The 18,573-nt window shown below is 42.0% G+C and overlaps 1 protein-coding gene across 3 annotated transcripts in view; it reads right to left on the bottom strand.

Annotated features, from left to right (window-relative positions):
• The window catches only part of MAST4 (microtubule associated serine/threonine kinase family member 4), a 505,205-nt gene that overhangs the window by 229,173 nt on the left and 257,459 nt on the right, over nt 1-18,573 (bottom strand). For 2 of the 3 annotated variants that reach the window (XM_045571483.1, XM_045571484.1), the window contains exon 4: nt 13,076-13,107. In XM_045571483.1, coding sequence (XP_045427439.1) covers nt 13,076-13,107 — 32 coding nt within the window. Of the gene's footprint in view, nt 1-197; nt 234-13,075; nt 13,108-18,573 lie in introns of all 3 variants that reach the window. The other variant, XM_036408807.2, reaches the window with a different exon arrangement.

The following is an 18,573-nucleotide window of genomic DNA, read 5'->3' as shown; positions in this document are numbered from 1 at the left end:
CTACATCAATGGGGCTGCAGAAAATGCAAATGAAGGTAATGGTAGGAGAAAATAAGACTGGCACGAATTAAAAGGAATGGTAGCATCCAATGCTGGTGAGAATGTAGGAAATGGGTGCTCTGATGTGTAAATGTGATTTGCTAGTCCTTTGGAGAATGTAATCTAACAATATCTATTAAAATTAAAAATACACATACCGTTTGACCAAGCAATTCCACTTCTGGGAATCTATCCTATAGGGGGGAAAAAAAGGACCAGTACGTAAGGACATAGGTACAAAGATGTTTATTGCAGCATTGTCTGTGGTGGGGCAGAGGAAGGAAAGGGCTGGTAATAACACAAATGACCATCCATGGGAAAATGGTTAAATGTAATGTGATATATCTGTAATATATTATGGTATATAATTATAAAGAAGAATGAGATAAATCTGACTTGGAAGACTGACATTGTCAGAAAAGCAAATGGAGGAGTGAGTGCTACAATCTCATTCTGAAGCAAGCAGCAACAAGGGCAAGAAATGATGGGTAAGAATGCACTTAGGCACCTGCATAAGGGACGGAAGGATACAGAGAAACACTGAAGGCAAGCAGTGGCCACCTGGGGCTGTGATTGGATACAGGGACTGGAAGAGATGTGGATTATTTATTTCACTTAGTGTATCTTAGTGCTGTTTCACTAGCTACTATAACACCACTTTAATTTTTTTAAAAATCTATTTAAGAACAATCAATAGCGTTTCTTATTGGTAGAGCAGAAATGTTTCCAGACATTCATCTTTTAGTAAAATAGTAAATAGTAAACAGTTAATTCACATTCTCCTAAAGTGAATTAACACAGATGGTTGGTGAACATTGACTTCAATCATTGGTAGTCAAGGCATGCTTTTGTAAACTAGTTTTATTTGATGATAATATTTTAGACATCTTCTGGAAATACACCCCAAGAATATTTCCACAAAGGTACCTCCTGGTCATGCAGGGTACCTGTCCACGGTCACCACACAGAGAGTGTTTCTCCTCCAGACGACACACCTGAGGCTTCAGAGCAATCAATGACTTCCACTTTCGTGCCGCCATCTTTACCGGTCCACCCGCTCTGGATCGGGTTCCCTACTTTGGCACCATTGACATTTTGGGTGGATAAGTCTTTATTGCAGAGAGTGTGCTGTTTCCCTGTGCTCTGTAGGTTGTTTAACAACATCCCTGGCTTCTGCTTTCTAGATGATGGGAGAAGCCACACTCTCCAGTAGTTGTGACCACTAAAAATGTCTCTAGACATTGTCAAATGTTCCCTGAAGGGAGAAAATCACCTCTGGTTGAGAACTACTGTTTTAGACCAATGATCAGTTGAAATGTACAGTCGACCTTCCTTGTTTTATAAGACTCAGTCACTGCAGGGACTGTTAAGCCTAAGGCCAACCCTCCCTAACTATTCCCTGAGCCAGACTGGGTAGCCCTCTCACCCACTAGACGTGAACACCTGAGCTTACACACCTGAAGCTCATCTGGTCACATCCTTCCTCCTCGATTCCCTGGCCATGCTGAGCCTGAGCTGTCCACTGCAGTTCTTTCCCGAAGAAAAGCGGCTGCTTCCTTCTGACTTCAGCTTGAAATCATTACCTGAGCTGCTCCCAGAACTACCCATCCAACTGTTTCACCTGGGCTTCCCTGAGGGAGTTTTTCTGACCAAGTATTTGCTCATTTCTCAACTCAGTCTCCTCCATCTCTTCCAACAACACATGCTGGGGGACATTTTTACCTCAGTGCCTCCATACTGTATCAACTCACACATGATTCTCCCTAATTTATCTCAAAGACTAGACTGCCATTATACCACCAGAAAACTCTTCACAGTTTCCTCAATTGACCTATACATGCCATGCAATTCCAATAAAAATCTCAACAGGCCATTTTTGTAGAAAATGATTCCAAACCTAAACTCAGCAAAACAACTTTGGAAAAATAAATAAACAAAGTTGAAAAACTAACACTATCCGCTATCTAAAGTTCTTATAAGGCTATAAAATAAAACAGTGTGGTATTAATGTGAAGACAAACAGGCCAATGGAACAGAAAAGAAGGTCTGTATCTAGACACACAAATAATATGGACAACTATTTTCAACAAGGTACAAAGTGATTCAGTGGAGAAAGGACAGTCCCCCCAGATGATGTTGGAATAAATATGTACTATACATGAGAACATGAACTTCAATCCATACTTCACCCTGTATACAACATTAACTCAGAATGAATCATAGACCTAAATATAAACTTGAAAACCATAAATCTTCTGGGGGGGGGAAACTCAGGAGATAAATTAGACTTCATTAAAACTTTGCTCTTCAATAGATGCTGTAAAGAGACTAAAAATACAGGCCATAAGCTGAGAGGAAAGCCACCAATGGTGAACAGTAGCTTTATTTATAATGGCCAAAACCTATAAGCTATAAGCAACTCGAATGTCCATCAGCAAGTGAATGGATAATCCAACTATGCTGTACCCACTTCATAGGATATTACTTATAAATACAAACATAATTTCAAAATAATTATGCTGAATAAAATAAACCAGACCATTAAAAAGTACAAACAGTACTCTTTCATGTATTTAAATTTTAGAAAATGCTAACTGATCTTTAGGTAAGGAAAGTATTAGTAACTTACTGGGCATGTGAGGGTGGAAGGAACAAATATAAATTGGTAAGAGGAAACTTCTGGGGAGGGTGGGAACTCCACTACCTTGATTGTGATGGTAGTTTCAGATATATACATACATCTATTTATAAACTTGTACTTTAAGTGCAGTTTATTGTAGTCAATTATGCTTCAACAAAAGTGTTTTTGTTTGTTTGTTTTTAAATTGGGGGGTGGCGGGGAGAGAATTGTTAGCTGCTGGGGAACATTAACTCTGAGAGGATGCAGGGTTCTGCCGCTCCTGGGACAGCGGAAATTGGCTCATGCCACATGGAATTCCATGATGGCCTTTTTTGTTTGTTTTGTTGTTTTAAAATCTGTTAGGGCCGAGACTGGTTTGGCTCAATGGATAGAGCGTCTGAAGGGTCCCGGGTTCAATTCCGGTCAAGGGCATGTACCTTGGTTGCGGGCATATCCCCAGTAGGGGGTGTGCAAGAGGCAGCTGATCGATGACTCTCTCTCATCGATGTTTCTAACTATCTCTCTCCCTTCCTCTCTGTACAAAATCAATAATATATATATATATATATATTTTTTTTTTTTAAATAAATAAATAAATAAAAATAAATAAAATCTGTTGGGGTTTGTGACACATAGAATTCACAATTCTTGGGTTCTTAGCCTAGGAGATGTTACATAGTAGAGAAAAGGTGCATGTTGGGCAGGTAAGTACCAACTTAAATGATCTTTGCTTCAATTTCCCCTTTAACTGTTTCCCAGGACAAGCACCGCCATCACCATCCTACTGTGATCTTAAAGATATTGTCTGACCAACAACTGTCAGGAGTGGGGCTTGAAAATTAGAATAGAGCCAAGTGGCCTGAACCCTCAAAGATAATAATTAAGTACAGCATGCTTTAACCAGATGTTTGATGACAATACTTTTTCTTGTGATTCTATCCGAATCAAGTGCATTTACATACAAATTGGTAATACCTTAGAATTCTGCCTAAGAAAGCCACCATTGTTCCCCTAAGACGTGGAACCCATACACGGATCTATTCATTTCATTTCAGTGTGTAATGTCAAGTGCATCTGTAAAATATACTTCCATTGCTTCCGAGGGCTTCTTTAATCCACAAGGACTGGTGTTAGCGTTTAAACTAATTTGCCTTAAACATAAAAAACCCTGCTCATTCTCCCTGATAATTGATTCTTGATTTGTTAAGCTTCTAAGCACGATGCTTTATAACCTGCAATACAAAACCCCTGGTGAACTCTCACTGCCCCACGCAGAGCAAATGCTGTTCAGTGCCTCCACAGAGAGGCCAAGGAGAGCGCAGGAGAGGAGCAGCACGCTCCCTCCCTTCTCTGTCTGCTCCAAGGTCCCCGCTGCCCCCGCAGTAAACATCATTTGTTCCACAGCAGCTACAGGAGGATGTCGCGAGGTGCCAACTCCTCAAAGCAAATACTGTCCTCAGCTTTCGAAAAATAAAAAGAAATCCAAAAGATAACCTCTGTCTTCAGCTAACCTCCTAAGCAAAAGCATGTCCCACCATCACCGATGACAATAAAGACAGCATTGGAAAATCAGGGTTTAGCGAGAGTCCGGCATTCAGTGCTAATGCCATTAAGGTTAATCCTGTTGGTCTCTTTGGCACCACGGAAGTCAGAAATCATTTTTCCTAAACAATAAAGAGCACAGAGCATATGCCCAGTGAATATTTTCTAACAGGGTAAGAACACCTTCACATAAGCATCTACTAAATATGCAAATAGTTCTTGAAAGAAGAATTTACATTCCTAGAATAAAAGCATTTAAAAATCTTTCCCTGAATAAAATAGGATATATGTATTTGATTTTCTTATTAGGATTTTCATTCTTAAATCAGTGAAATGTATCCTTCTGTGCTTGGTCAAATGGATGCCACTCATGTCCACTTGCAAATAATATTCAGAGAATATGTTTGATAAAACACTTTTCTCTCCTGCAATCGTGCTTCCAGAGTTATCTGGCTGCAATTCCTGTGGCCACAATTTACCTGGGTGATGCCCCTGGGAAGAGAAGTGCACATTTCCAGCATGTGCTATGTGCATGTCTTAGGTTCCCACACCTAAGCATGGAAAAGTCCTCAACCTCGTTCTCGAAGTGGTGGCGTTATAGAACAATATGACAAAAGACAGTGCATGTGAACGCAGATGGAAGAAATGACCCTCCAGAATTCTCAGAGGGAAGCCCCTGTGCAGAAAGCAGAGAAGGAAACCCTGAAATAACTCTGTCCAGCTGGTAAGGTCTGACAGCAGGCTGCCAGCAAGAGCAAAGAGCAGGGAGCTGAACTCTCAGGAGTCAGAAGGGCAAGGAGGGTAAGGAGGAGTTCCAAGACACAATGTGCTCTTCCAGGTACCACCCACCTCCCCACAGTTAGCTGAGGGCCAGGCAGCACAATGGGGTACAGAGGACAATACAGAATACAGCTGCCCAGCACAATATCTCATTAGGTATGCACCCATTTAGGGACTGCCAGTGACTGCAGCTGGGAACAAACACCACATCCCACCAGTGTGACTGTCACAAGTCTCTTTATTTGTCGGAGCAAACAGCATCCTGGTGGTGCTGGTGTCAGACTCTAGGTCTTCCCTTTGATTGTAGTTTTAAGAGTAAACGCTTAAGGAAAGGTTGAGGCCACACTTTGCAAAATGCTCAAAGAAACCGTGACAAGTGTGGTGAAGTCAAGCATGCCTGTGAAGTGCCCCCCTTTATTGTGTCCACGCTAAGGATGTCTGTGCTAAAATCCGTATCTTTACAGTACAAAATGCAGCCACGCCCTTGCAGATGTTTTCTGATTCCTAACAAAATAGACTTGCCCTTAAGAAGCAAAGGTTGCTGTCCAGTTCCTGGTAGGAACCCCAAATCCCAGTCCCAGCTCACAGCCAAGGAACTCTCAGAGCAGAAGCAAATCCCGAATCCTCGAAACTGGTTCCTCACTTAACAAACAGAAGTATTTCTCATCAGAGTTCTGTGAAGGTTTCTTTCAGCTTTGCCATCTTATGATTAAAAGTCTCCATATGGACATCTATAATATCCTACTCCATTTTCCTCAAAGCCTGTCTGTCCCAAAGCACAGTGTCAAGAAGTGACCTGCCTTTGTGCTGAGGATGGGCAGGCCGGAAGGGATGAATTGCTCTGGAGGAGGGGCCGCTAGCACAGCCTGTTCCTTCACAGCCTGATGATGCAGAATGGAACACCTGTGGGCCCATCCCCACAGGGCACCTATGGGAAACTCGTAACCAGGGTGGACCTTCATGGGTACATGTGGATTCCACAAATGTGACCTCTTTTAACACCTCTCCACTGACAGGAAATTTGTAAACAGTCCCTAGAAAATGCAGCTCAAATGATCTGGCTTTAAGGGAATTTCCTCAGCCTATATTGTGGTCTAACTTTACAGGGCAAAAATAAGTGATGGGGAGAAAGCTTCATTCCCAATGTACTTTATTTATTTAATAAAACACGTTTTAATTATTAATTTAATACTGTGTGCCAAACACCGTTATAAACACTTCACAAATGTAAACTGATAACAACCCTTAAAACACTCCAGGTGAGAATAGTATTCCCATTTTACAGGTGGGAACTAAAAACACGTAGAGGTGAAGTAACTTTCTGAAGGTCACATGGCTGGCTCCATGACAGATATAGGATTGGAACCCGGGTAAGTGTGGCTACTGCCTCCATGCTCTGAAATGCCCATTGAGTAGCAGACTTGGGAGGTGGCATCACTAGTCATTTCTCTTAAAAGACTGCTTCGGTGGCACCTGGACAAGCCTTGCTCCCTAAAAATTTCCCCTAATTCTCATTTGACTCAAGATTGCTAAAAAGTTATTCTAGTAGATATGAAATAGGAAACTTCCCCTCGTGCCTTTGGGCCCCGAGAAGCCTACTTTGCTACACCCTAAAGCTCTCAATCAATAAAGAAATAATAAAAAAATTAAAAAAGAACAATAGTTCTTAATTGGGGTGACATTTTGGATTCACCTTGAGAATCAGCTGAAAGCCCACAAGCCTCGGGCTTCCCCTGCCTCCACCCAAACACACACAACCCACAGATTCTGCTGGACATTCCCAAGTGTGTTTGCACATGCACACATATTCCGATAAAGCTCCCCGAAGCAAAGCTAAGGCCTTCCTACAGCTGTCAAAGGTAAGATGATCAATCCTACACTGTTTCTATCTCCCAGGTCTGCTCTCCTATCCACTTCAGAGAAGATGAACGCAGGCGTGATGGGGGATGCTGCAGAAACATACAAAAGCCCAACTGCCTATTCGATGAATATATAAATGCGATTGACATTCCTTCACAGTCTGAAATCCTCTCTTTCCTCCCAGGATATATTACACCGTGCTCTCTTTATATAAACATGCCACTTTAAATGCTAATTCGGGTGTAACACTCCATGTTTTTTTTTTGTTTTGTTTTGCTTCTGGGTTTCTAACATTCAGAACGACATTGGACTTCCATTTGGCTTCGGCATTAGATATTTTGAAATTCTTGCTTCAATATTTGTGGGGATGGGAGAAAAGGAAGTGCTCTGAGGAAAACTAAATTTATTTTAAAGCTCATCCAAATATGGTTTACATGTTCTTTATTTTATTTGAATTAAGCTCTTTCCCTCTCTTTCAGGAAATGTTGCCTTCATCTTGCTGAAAAACCTCATAAATCTAACTCAGCTCAGTTGTAATGCCAAGGTGATTCCCTTACCTTGTGTTCTGGAATAGCCTCATTTTATTCAAACTACTTTCCCGAAGGGTCCGTCAAGGCAGTATATTCTGGCTGAAACACAATCGCCCTGAATGTCTTCTTTTCAAAAAGTACACAAACCTATACATGCCCATTACTCCATTCAATACATCAATATGAGATAAACTATCTCCTACGTCCAGCAGGCCAAGCTCACCCAGTAGTTTCTAGGAACGATCAGGTCCTTTGCCTCAGCGGTCCTATCCACGCTGTGACGAAACCCTCTCCCTCTGCTCACTCTTATCTTCTACCCCATACCTGCATAGCCTGTCCTGCCCTGTCCAAGAAAGACAAAATCAGAAAGAAATGAAGGGATTCCCTCCCACTTCCATACATTTCTTCACTTATACACCTGGCAAAAAGGTTCCCGACAGCTGCTCCCTCCCGGGTCACCCTGTCCCTCTGCAGTCATCGTTTAATGCATGGCCTTCCGCTATGCTAAATGCCGCTCAGAGACGCCCTGCCCCGAAGTACTGCACTCCGGTGAGACACTGAAGAGAAAACACCACTGAGATGCAAGCGAATGGGTTTCTAGCACTGGGACCTCCAGCACTGCGGAAGTGTTTCAGATGCCTGACTTCGTTGTGGAGGGGGAGGTGAGCTTTCTTGCAGACCTGGACATAGTGTATGACAGTACACATCCGCACTGCTGATTCCATGGCCAGCTCAGCCACTTCCAGAACAATGATGGAAGGGAAGGGTGGAGGAGAAGGAACACAACTCCACAGAGAGAAAGAGTTGCTGGATACTGTGGCTGCAGCAATAATTTAAATCAGGCCAAAAGGATCGCTAAGTTGCATTCTATTAATTGCAATACTCCCAGCAATCCCTCAGCAGGCAGAACACACTTTCCCAGGGCTTCTGAGCACCTAGGAGCTGCCTCTCTCTCGGTCTCTGCCATTGGACGCCCCTGTGTATAGCCAAAAGCCACCAAGTCAAGAAACTGGCCAAGTGTCAGTCACTGTTTCTACTAAAATAGCCAACCGCGGAGAGCTGCATGGATCCAGCCTTGCAGGGCTCCATGAAACAGTGCTCATGATGGAAAGGTGGAGAAGAAAGGCTATTTTATGTAGGAGAGAGGATTTACTTGCTGAGAACAGACAGAGTAAGCTTCCCTCTCCGTGTAGGGAAATCTGAAAGTCCATTACAAAGGGAGATTGGAGGAGGCATGGAGCTGGCCCAGCCATTCCTGCTCCTCTCTCCAGGGAATGCCAAGAAAAGAGGAGCTCTCCCCAGCTCAGAGAGCTGTTGACTTGGGCAATTAACAAACACAAAGGGGTCATTTGTAGGTGAAGGGTAGCTGCCAGGGACACAATGCTTTTGCCCCTAACCATCCATTAGCTCACACCTTAGGCTTTTAGCCTTTTCCCACTTTCCCTGCCTGAAAACTCCTCCCGGAGAGTTTTTCCACTTTTAGGACCCATGTTCTAAACAGGAGACAGGCCCACAGCTCTACTGGCACCTTCATAAGCACGGGCAGTTTAGATGTGCCGTTATGAGAAAAATCAAAGAACATCAGGAGGGCCTAGTGTTGCACACTGAATTTAAACCGGGAAGGACTGAGCTTGCAGCTCCGGGCCCTCAGGTAGCGGACACTGTGAGGAACTAGAGTGATAAAGCAGGTGACTCGCTGGGCTGGGAAGCTCACAGTCTAGCAAGGGGAGACAGACTAGCAAAGGATCTGCAAACATCTACACTGTGTACCTTACCCTGCAGGCCAGCTTGTGGGAAACAAAGAATTGTTAAGAGTCATTTCTCTTAAAAGACTAAAAATTCAAAACAACCAATCTAGGTCTGCAGTGAAATGTCACACTGTACCATTATATACGCTATCATCTCATTTGCCTTCTCCCTTCCACCTCCAGGTTAGTCAGTCTAGCGTCAAGTACTTCAAGCACGAAAATTTATCGCCATAACTCTCCCTAGGACTTTGGCATTAACCAAAAGGTACAGCCACAGCAGCTATTCCAATCATTGTAAAATATTTTCTCCCAAGTATCTTTAAAAGTCTCCATAAGTATTTGGGTAAAGCAGTTAGAATTCCACTTGCATATAATTACTGAAAATTTTTAAATAACATATTCCAAGAATATCAAAACGTAGAAGGAAGATTACAAACACCCATGAACACACTACCACATTAATGATACACAATGAATTTTCTCTAGGGCTTTCTCAAATTCCATTTCTTTCACTCCCTGGGCTGCTAAGCTGCTTATTATAAAACTGCTTCCCATGAATGTTTTTAGACTTTGACTGTAAATGTTTATACCCAGAAATAATAGTCAATCTTGCTTTGCATATGTTTGAATTTTACAATGAAAATACTATCTTATACCTCGAATGTGCTTTTAACTCTGCTCATCATTCTATTTTTGATACTTACATTCATTATACATATACTCTACATCATTCATTCTGCCTGCTGTATAGTATTTCATTGTATAACTATATCTTGATCTATTTAAAGTAGGGGTGTCGAACTCAATCAGAGAAGGGGCCAAAATCTAAAATCCAGCCTAAATTGTGGGCCGACTGGTTTACTGAACAGTCATAAACTGTCATTGTGATGGAAACGCAGCGGAGTGCAGTGATGACAGCGCGGTGCGGGCCACATTGCAAGGCCTGGCGGGACGGATTTGGCCCGCGGGCCTTGTGTTTGACACATGTGATTTAAAGGATGCATAGATTCTGAGAGGCAGCTGAGAGGAAGGCTAGCAAAGAGTATGGCGAGTTCAGCTCCACTGAAAAAGAGAGGAAAGGTGCTGGAAGAATCTGGGATTAAGAGCCTTGGCCAATGGCTAAATTCCTCTGTGAAAGGAAGAAGATGATGAGCTGGAATCCAGCTTCCCCAGGGGCCAGGACAGAGATGGAATTTGTGGCCTTGAAGTTGGCAATGAGCTGGAAAAGCCTCTGGAAAACTGATCTGGGGTCACTTGATTATTTAGTAATATCTTATCCAGAAAGTTAATTCCCTTGACTTCTCTGAACTGTTGCCCTCTGCACCATAATAAAAAAAAGTTCAGAGTCATTGTCTTTTAAGTCATATAAGAAGCAGGACAGACTTCAGATAGTTCTTGAGAAAATTATAATAAATTATAAACTAGTGAGGATCTGAATTACTTTTTTTCTTAAACAGAATATGGTTTGTTTGTTGATTTTTTTGTTTGTTTGTTTTTAACTAAAGGTCCGAGATTCATGCACTGAGGGGGGAAGGTGGGGCAGGTGTCCCTCAGGCTGGCCTGAACTCTCTCACTGTCTTGGATCTGTTGGGGGATGTCCGCCTGCCGGCAGTAAAACATCAGACTCCCTGTCCAGGGCTCTCACAGTCTGGGGCTCTTGCAGTCTGGGACCCCTCGCTCCTTGCCACCTGCCTGCAGCCGAGTCAGGAGAGGAGTCAGGAAAGGCTCCCACCACCCACTGCCACTGCGTGCTGGTCAGCTGTGAGGCCGGCTTCTGGCTGAGCAGCACTCCCCCTGTGGGAGCACACTGACCACCAGGGGGCAGCTCCTGCGTTGAGAGTGCCTGCCCCCTGGTGGGCAGTGTGCATCATAGTGACCAGTCATTCCACTGTTTGGTCTATTTGCAATTAGACTTTTATTATTTAGGATAGGATTATAATTTTAAAAGCCTATTTTCTGTCTTTTATTTGTAAAAATTTAAAATATACCTAAATATTATGTCTCTATGATTTTAGACATAAAATCATCTTTAAACTTACTTAAAATAATGTTTTTATTCTGATGAATGCATGTGTCTCATTGATGTAAATGCATTTTTAAAACATTATCTTTCAAAACATACAAATCAGAAGCGGCAGATACAACAAAAGCCCCTCGGAAGAGCTCAGCCTGCCTGAAGGTGCACACCACGACAGGTTCAGTCCCATCCCTGTGTAATCAGAGGCAACGAGGAAGCCAGCACACTGTGCCACTGCTCACTGGTCCCACAGGAAGAAGACTCCTCAGCACATGGGGATCAAACGCCTATTCTTTCCGGGAGAAGGTGCTGAGAGATCTGAAAGCATTTGTGCGGCAAATAAATTGAGAAAGCCATCGCAGGTTTAATAATCAGGTACCATTATGTTGGCAAGCATCAATACCTAATAAAGTCACACTTGTGCCCTTCTATATTTGCTTTGTATTTAAACCATTGTAGCATTTATTTTTAAAAGCATTTTCTTTTCTCAAAGTCATAAAAGAATCTTGCATGAGAAGAGTAATTACTGGCATCTGTCTGGTGGTCACGGAAAACCTGAGTGACGGTAAGTCCCAGAACATCTACATCATACATCATTAATTCTTCAGGGGATATTTGGATTTAATTGAAAATTCAAAATAACATGCTTATTTATGGTTTGCTTCACTTAGAAGTATTAGTTTCTCTAATAATAAAAAGTGTAGATTTCTGTTGAGATATGTACTGTGCTTTATTCCCATATTCTGACTGATAGATCAACTGATTTTTATTAGGAAGGGGATTTTAAATAGCTTAAATGTAATTCTAACTTTCTTTTATTAAGTAGTCAAAGCATAGACTCCAAACAAACCTAGGCCATCATTTTTTAATTTTTATTAAGATTCATATTCTCAAGTAGAGAAATTTAAATATTTTCTTTATATTCCACCCCCATCAACTAATGGCTATTACTTAACATTAACAGAATTGAGATTTGCACAAATATTAAAAGAGATTTGGCCCTTAAACAGATATGGGGAATGTAATTTGCTATTTCACATTACCTTATTAGTTTATAGAAACATACTAATTCAGAAACAGGAAAAAAAAAAGTGTGAGCTATTTATTAAAGGCTAAAAGGAAGACGTATGCAAAGAAAAGGATGAAAATCACTATGAAGAAATCAGGTCAAGGGTTATAAATCTGCTACTTAAATACAAAAGCCTTACATGAATCAGTTCATTAAGACCTAGATCTAACAGTAGGGAGCTCAGTTCATTCAAAGTCTTCCTTAATTCAAATGTAAATGCCATTATTTACTCTGCATGAAAGCCATAGTATAAAGAACAATCAGATTTCCAGATCATAATTCTTTTAAAAAAAACAACAACAACACTCCATATTTCTTTATTGATTTCAGAGAGGAAGGAAGAAGAGAGAAACATCAATGATGAGAATCATTGGTCAGCTACCTCCTGCACACCCCCCACTGGGGATGGAGCCTGCAACCCAGGCATGTGCCCTTGGCCTAAATCAAAAATGGGGCCATTCAGTCCGCAGGCTGCTAGGGCCAGATCATAATTCTTGATTTAGATCAATTTATACTATCTGCAGAGCAAATAATGTTTTTGCTTGTTTACATAGAATTTTAAAATTTAAATTAAGATTCTCCTAAGAATAAATATGCATTTTGGTTTACAATGCCAGTAAGGAAAAAAAAAAGAGCTGAAAACTTCCAAGTTAACTTGAAATCACTAATATTGAACATTTATAAAGAAACACACTTTCTGGTTTTTCCTAATTTGGTTGATTATCATTCATTTTCCATTTGCCACTGAAAATCTAACAAGTCAGAGAATAATCATTTTACAAACTGTACCTCCCTCCCACACTTCTACATGCCTCCCCCTTCCACCACCCTCCAGCCCCCCCAAAAAAGGAACAGAATTGTGCTACTTACAAACTTCCTCTCCTGGGAAGACTTAGCTCCTTCTGCAACAGAAAAAAACACAAAGATATATATGAGAAGTTACATTCCCTCAAATCACTACGACAGGAAATGGATAACAAGAAATGCATTGTCCTTCCTTATGCGTATTTTGGCATTTGCTACTCATACGAAATTTTAATGTCATAATTTTATTCTAGATCCCTCTTTATATTGTTCTTTTTATCTTTGTGGTCAAGATACAAACACTGTTTACCTAAATTCCAGAGGAGGAGACACCACTCTTCACAAAGCAATGACAGTAAAATAATGAGTTGAATTACCTGGTCCTATAATTGAGCATAAGGAAAATCTGAGGAACCAAAGGCCTCAAAAAACAGACATAAGGAGAAAAAGTCCTGCGAGATTATCTATAATAATAAAAGCGTAATATGCAAATCGACAGAAAAGTTCAACAGTGGAAGGACCTTCTGGATGACATTCGGATGAAGCCTGGGCTGTGAGGGCCAGCGAGGCAGCCGGAGCTGCAAAAGCCCACTCTTGTGAGATGAAAAGAACAGTTAAGTCAGATGATTTGTCCCCAACAGAAACAGACTCACGCCAAAATATTGTGCATATGCAAGATTACACTTTATTTTTAAGAATAAATCAAAAGACTTCTTTCTTGTGTTATTTTTTAAACAAATGTAAATTATGGCTTAGGATATTCGAAAGTAGGTTAATGAACCTCTAAAAACCTAACTAGACAGCAACACCAATTAACAGAGCACTTCCTAGCTTTAAAAGGGTGCTCTCACACTTATCTCTAATTAAGACCATTATGAACCTAACTACAGAGGGGCTGTGGGAGAACAACAAGCAAACAAGCCAAGCAAACAAACACACACTAAAGGACACAGAAGTAGCTCCACCCATTAGTGAAGCTTTCAAATTCGGGTACGCAAGAATGATCACCTGATGACAGTAATTAAAGAATAGGAAGCAAGGAGTCATTGGACTATTTAAATTCAAAACAGGCACACTAAAAATTCTAAAGACTCGGCTAATTTGGTTTTCCATTCCCATAACTATAATTTATTTATTTTTTTGTCTTCCAGGAGCTCAAAGCATTATCTTTTGAAAAGTGTTTCCCCCTCAGCTTCAAACTCACCTTTCCTGCCCCCTATCTCTATGGGCTCCTTCAATGCCTGCAGGACAGTAGCCTGAGATCGCACTTCTGGACAGTGCAGCTTGAGGGTAGCAGGCTGCAGGAGAAGATACTGCTTTAGATATGATGCCAGACTTATCAAGTGGCAAATGTGTTTTGAAACAGGGTTATAATGATGGTACCACTGTTTAACTGCAAGAAGAAACAATCAACAATTTTAGGAACAGAGTATCTTTTTCCTTCTTCCAATAGCAAACTTGCCTTTTCCAAGGCCTGTAGGGGTCAGCGGTGAAATGCTTTTTTTTTTTCCCTTTTTCTTTTTTTTCTGTTTTGTTTGGCTTTATTGCTTAAGCCTTGATTAGCCCCATGAAATTATAGTGTTTGCTGAACTCGGGTCCCTGATTCTGAAACGTAAATATACCTTCACTGACTAAAGCCCCTGACGATGACAGTTTTCCTCCGGAAGAGCAATGGGAATGGAAAACCAGTGAGGAACTTTGCACATGTGCATCTTTGGCTATTACAAGGCCTCAGAGATTAGTTTTGTATTCAGATTTAAAAAAAGAAATGACAGGACTTCCTAGAGGCACTTGTTCACCGGACTGTTCCTTGTGGAAAAGGATTAGAGACCCACTGCCCAGCAAGATGCCAAGAGGTCCAATAAGGAAACGCACCCTGTCCAGTAAGTGGACTAAGTCTTACTGGATTCAACAGCATTAACAGAAGAGGAAGCGTACCTGAGATGTTAGCATTAATAACAGAAAGAAATGTCAGACGCCCCTTCAACTTTATTTGCACACAGATCACTATAAAAGGGAAAGGGCCAAATGAGTGATTCCCAAAGAGGGGGATCAATCATATTTCACCAAATGACCACCATCGGCTGGTTGTTGTGCTGTGGGAGGGTAAAAAACGCTGAAACAGCAAGATAAGGGATAAACACCGGCTCTGTTTTTAATCAGTCTTTCGAGCAGGTCCAGAATTATGAGTTCTAAACAAGAAGTAAGGTCACGGTGTGCAGCCCAGCACCTCGGCTCCGCGGGACGGCGGCGGGGTTCAGCGATGAGGCGCAAGGACATTCAATAGGCCGCTGTCAGCTGACCTGGAGCTTCCAAGCTAACCGAGCTGGAGGAGCTAATCCACCTGACGGCTTGAATGTCAGGCTTGGGACTGGAAACTCAATTTGGTAGCAAATTGGAATCAGATGTGATGGTAATAAAGTGAGAGAAATGACTGCACTGTGTCCAAGACCTTGTGAGCAGGAGCTGCAAATACCAGGCGGGCGAGGCAATTGAAGGCAGAGCGAGGAGTGCGCGGCCCTGATATGTGGGGACCCCATGCTGATAAGGTCTGTACCACTCAATCTAAGTGAGCAGCATCAAGGCATTTACTGCCCAGGTCCCTGTGGTACTCGGTGTGTGTGTCCTTGTTTATATCATGATAAGGCCACTCACAAATACCTAGTTAGATCAACACGTGGTATTGGTCACAGTCATAAACCAGAGTTTGTGCGTATATATTTGAAATAAAAATTTAGCATCAGGTAAACATTAGAGGCACTAGGGATAAAGGACTGTACTGGCTATAAAATACTAGCGTCGTGTGGAAAGGCCTGGAGCAGAGGACTTTTAAAAATATGCAGCAGTCTATATTGTTCACCATTTTCCTTAGATGAGTAAGATCAACATAGACTGATGAACAAGAACAGACCCAGAGATAAGGAGCCATGGGTCAGACTGTTGGACCTCAAAGGGAGGGTGGGGATAAAAGGGAGAGATAAACCAAAGGACTTACTATGTGCCTAACCAGTGGTTAAGGACAATAGGGGGATGAGGGAATGAGTGGAGGGGAAGGCATGGGGGGGTTGAGGGAAAATATGTGATACCTCAATCAATATAGAAAATTAAAAAAATAAAAAAAAATAAAAATACACAGCACTATGAAGGACGGAGGGTCAGTGATGGTCCCCATTATTCATTATGACAGAATCTGGCAGAACTGGCATTATGCTCAACCTCAAGAGTAAGCTAATGGCAACGCTCATGGCTTGGACAAAGGAATTGGTTCAAAGACGGCAGGGGATTCAATCTGGGAAACCAAGATGCAAAACAACGTTCGCTTGTGATTCCTGGGAAAGAACTCCCTTTCCTTTCCCAAGAGAACTAGCAGGAAAGAGGGGGCATCATTCACCCTAGGAATCGAATGGCCACGACCTGACAAAAGAAAGACAGAAACTGGGGGTTGGCTGATATCTTTGGGACAATGGTTCCAGCCTTGCCTAGTACCTGGATATCTCAGTTACACCAGCCAATCAAGTCCCCTTATTGTTTACAGCCGTTTAGCTTGTGTTTCCTTGGGATTCAAATGTCCCTAAGTGACACAATACTTGAGCCTCAGCTTTATTAAGCGTCACCTGGGAGTTGGCTCCGCAGCCTCAGGTGTGGGTGAGGAGAGGGGCATTCAGACATGGGCACAAACGTGGCAATGTCAGGTGGAGTGAAACCGTACACAGCTCTTGGGGAAATAGGAATGGCTGGGACGGGGGAGAAAGTAAACTCCACCAGGACATGAGTATGGATGCAGGGACAGGGCCATAGAAGGTTTTTGGAAGGGTCTATCTTTATCCTATGGACAATGGGGAACTCCTGGGACACTTGAAACCGGAGAAAACATGGCCACATAAAGCATGTTCAAGGACATCAGTCTGGCATCAGGGTGTCCAAGGGCTCACTGGCAACAAATGGGAAAGGAATTGGGGGCTTAATCCACTGTCCAGGGTTCAGGACCGAGTGCCAAGACCAAAGAAAGGCAGTGGGGAGGGTGGGGAGGGGCAAATTCAAAAGACAAATGTGTGCACAGAATCTACAGGAGAAGAGCAGGAATGCTTAACTTCTGCAGCTAAAGGCAAGGCAGAGATTAGGGAAGAGGGGGCATCCTAAAGCATTGAGGCCTTCCAGAAGTGAAACAATGGAAATCGGAATGTAAATGAGGGGATGGCAAAAACCACTGAAGTTAGCTCAGTGATGGACAGGAACACGAGATCAAGATGCAAAATTAAGGTAAGAGCAAAGGTTGCCATCCCAGGTCTTCCTTGCGTGGAAGTTAAACGCCAAACCCCTTTCCCACTCTAAATCTTGACACAAATGGTGGAAGTTGTTTTTCTTTACTAAATTCATTGGCCTTTGTGTGCTGAACAGCAGTACCTAACATTTCCTGCGGAGTGACATACATTATCTTATTTCATCTTCACTATTATCTCCACTTTAGGAACTGAGGCGAAAGCAGGTTAAGCAGCTTACACAAGGTCACGGAGCTGGGTAAACGGCTTAGCTTGTCCTTGAATCCACATCAGCCTTAGTGCTGGGCAGTTTAATTACTTTTCATCACCAAGTAAGACCTGGTGTGTCTGTCCCGTGGACTCCCTGCACGAAGGGCACCGAGCTGCATTCATAGTTGATAACATGCTGGCTGGCAAGCACTCTCAAGAAGGAGGGATACAAAAGATCTTTGCAGCTCTTCCTAAGCAAATTTCACACCTAAATTATTTTTATAGACTCTGATTTTACTTGAAGCAAAGCCTTGCAAATACATTACTTTTAACACAGGCCTTTTAAAGGAGAAAAGCGTAACAAGTGAAATAATCAGCTAACCCCAAAGTAAATGAGCAAACGAAACAAGCTTCCTTTCCAATCAATTACTGTGGTTTTTGATGCTTCCTAACATGTCATACCCTGGACGTCAAGAAATTAAGCTTGGGAATGAGATATTTATATACCTACTGCCTTCCAACTCAGTATTCTATAAGGGATATCTGCCTCATAAGTCAAAAGTTGCCATGTTTCCCTGCACGGTTTGCCAAATAACAACTAGAACATCTATAATAATAAAAGCATAATATGCAAATCAACCAAATGGTTGAACAGCTGAACAACCTTCTGGATGAAGCCAGGGCTTCAAGGGCTGAGGCAGCGAGGGCTGTGAAGGCCTACTCTTGCACGAATTTCGTGCATCGGGCCTCTAGTATATTAATAACATCCCCAGTTTACTTAGTGCCTATTACATACTAAGGGAAATACATGTATTGCCTCCAAGTTGTTAGCTTCCACCTCACAGTCACATTGTATTTTCTGTGCTAATTTTGTGCTCAAAGAACAGAAGAACTATTTCTTTCAGGCACACATATGTCATTTTTGAAATTAAGGAAACTAGTTTTAATCAAATTAGGAAGCCACAGTGCTTCACAACAAATGAAGCTAAACAAGACCAACCAAACATGACACTAAAGAAAATAAATAAATAATAAAATAAATTTCTATTTAAGCCAATTGTATACTTCACAGTGCCCCAATGCACAAAACCTAGA

The sequence above is a fragment of the Pipistrellus kuhlii genome, unplaced genomic scaffold, assembly GCF_014108245.1.
Source record: "Pipistrellus kuhlii isolate mPipKuh1 unplaced genomic scaffold, mPipKuh1.p scaffold_m20_p_4, whole genome shotgun sequence".
Classification (NCBI taxonomy): domain Eukaryota; kingdom Metazoa; phylum Chordata; class Mammalia; order Chiroptera; family Vespertilionidae; genus Pipistrellus; species Pipistrellus kuhlii.
This window is presented reverse-complemented; position numbering and strand designations above follow the sequence as displayed.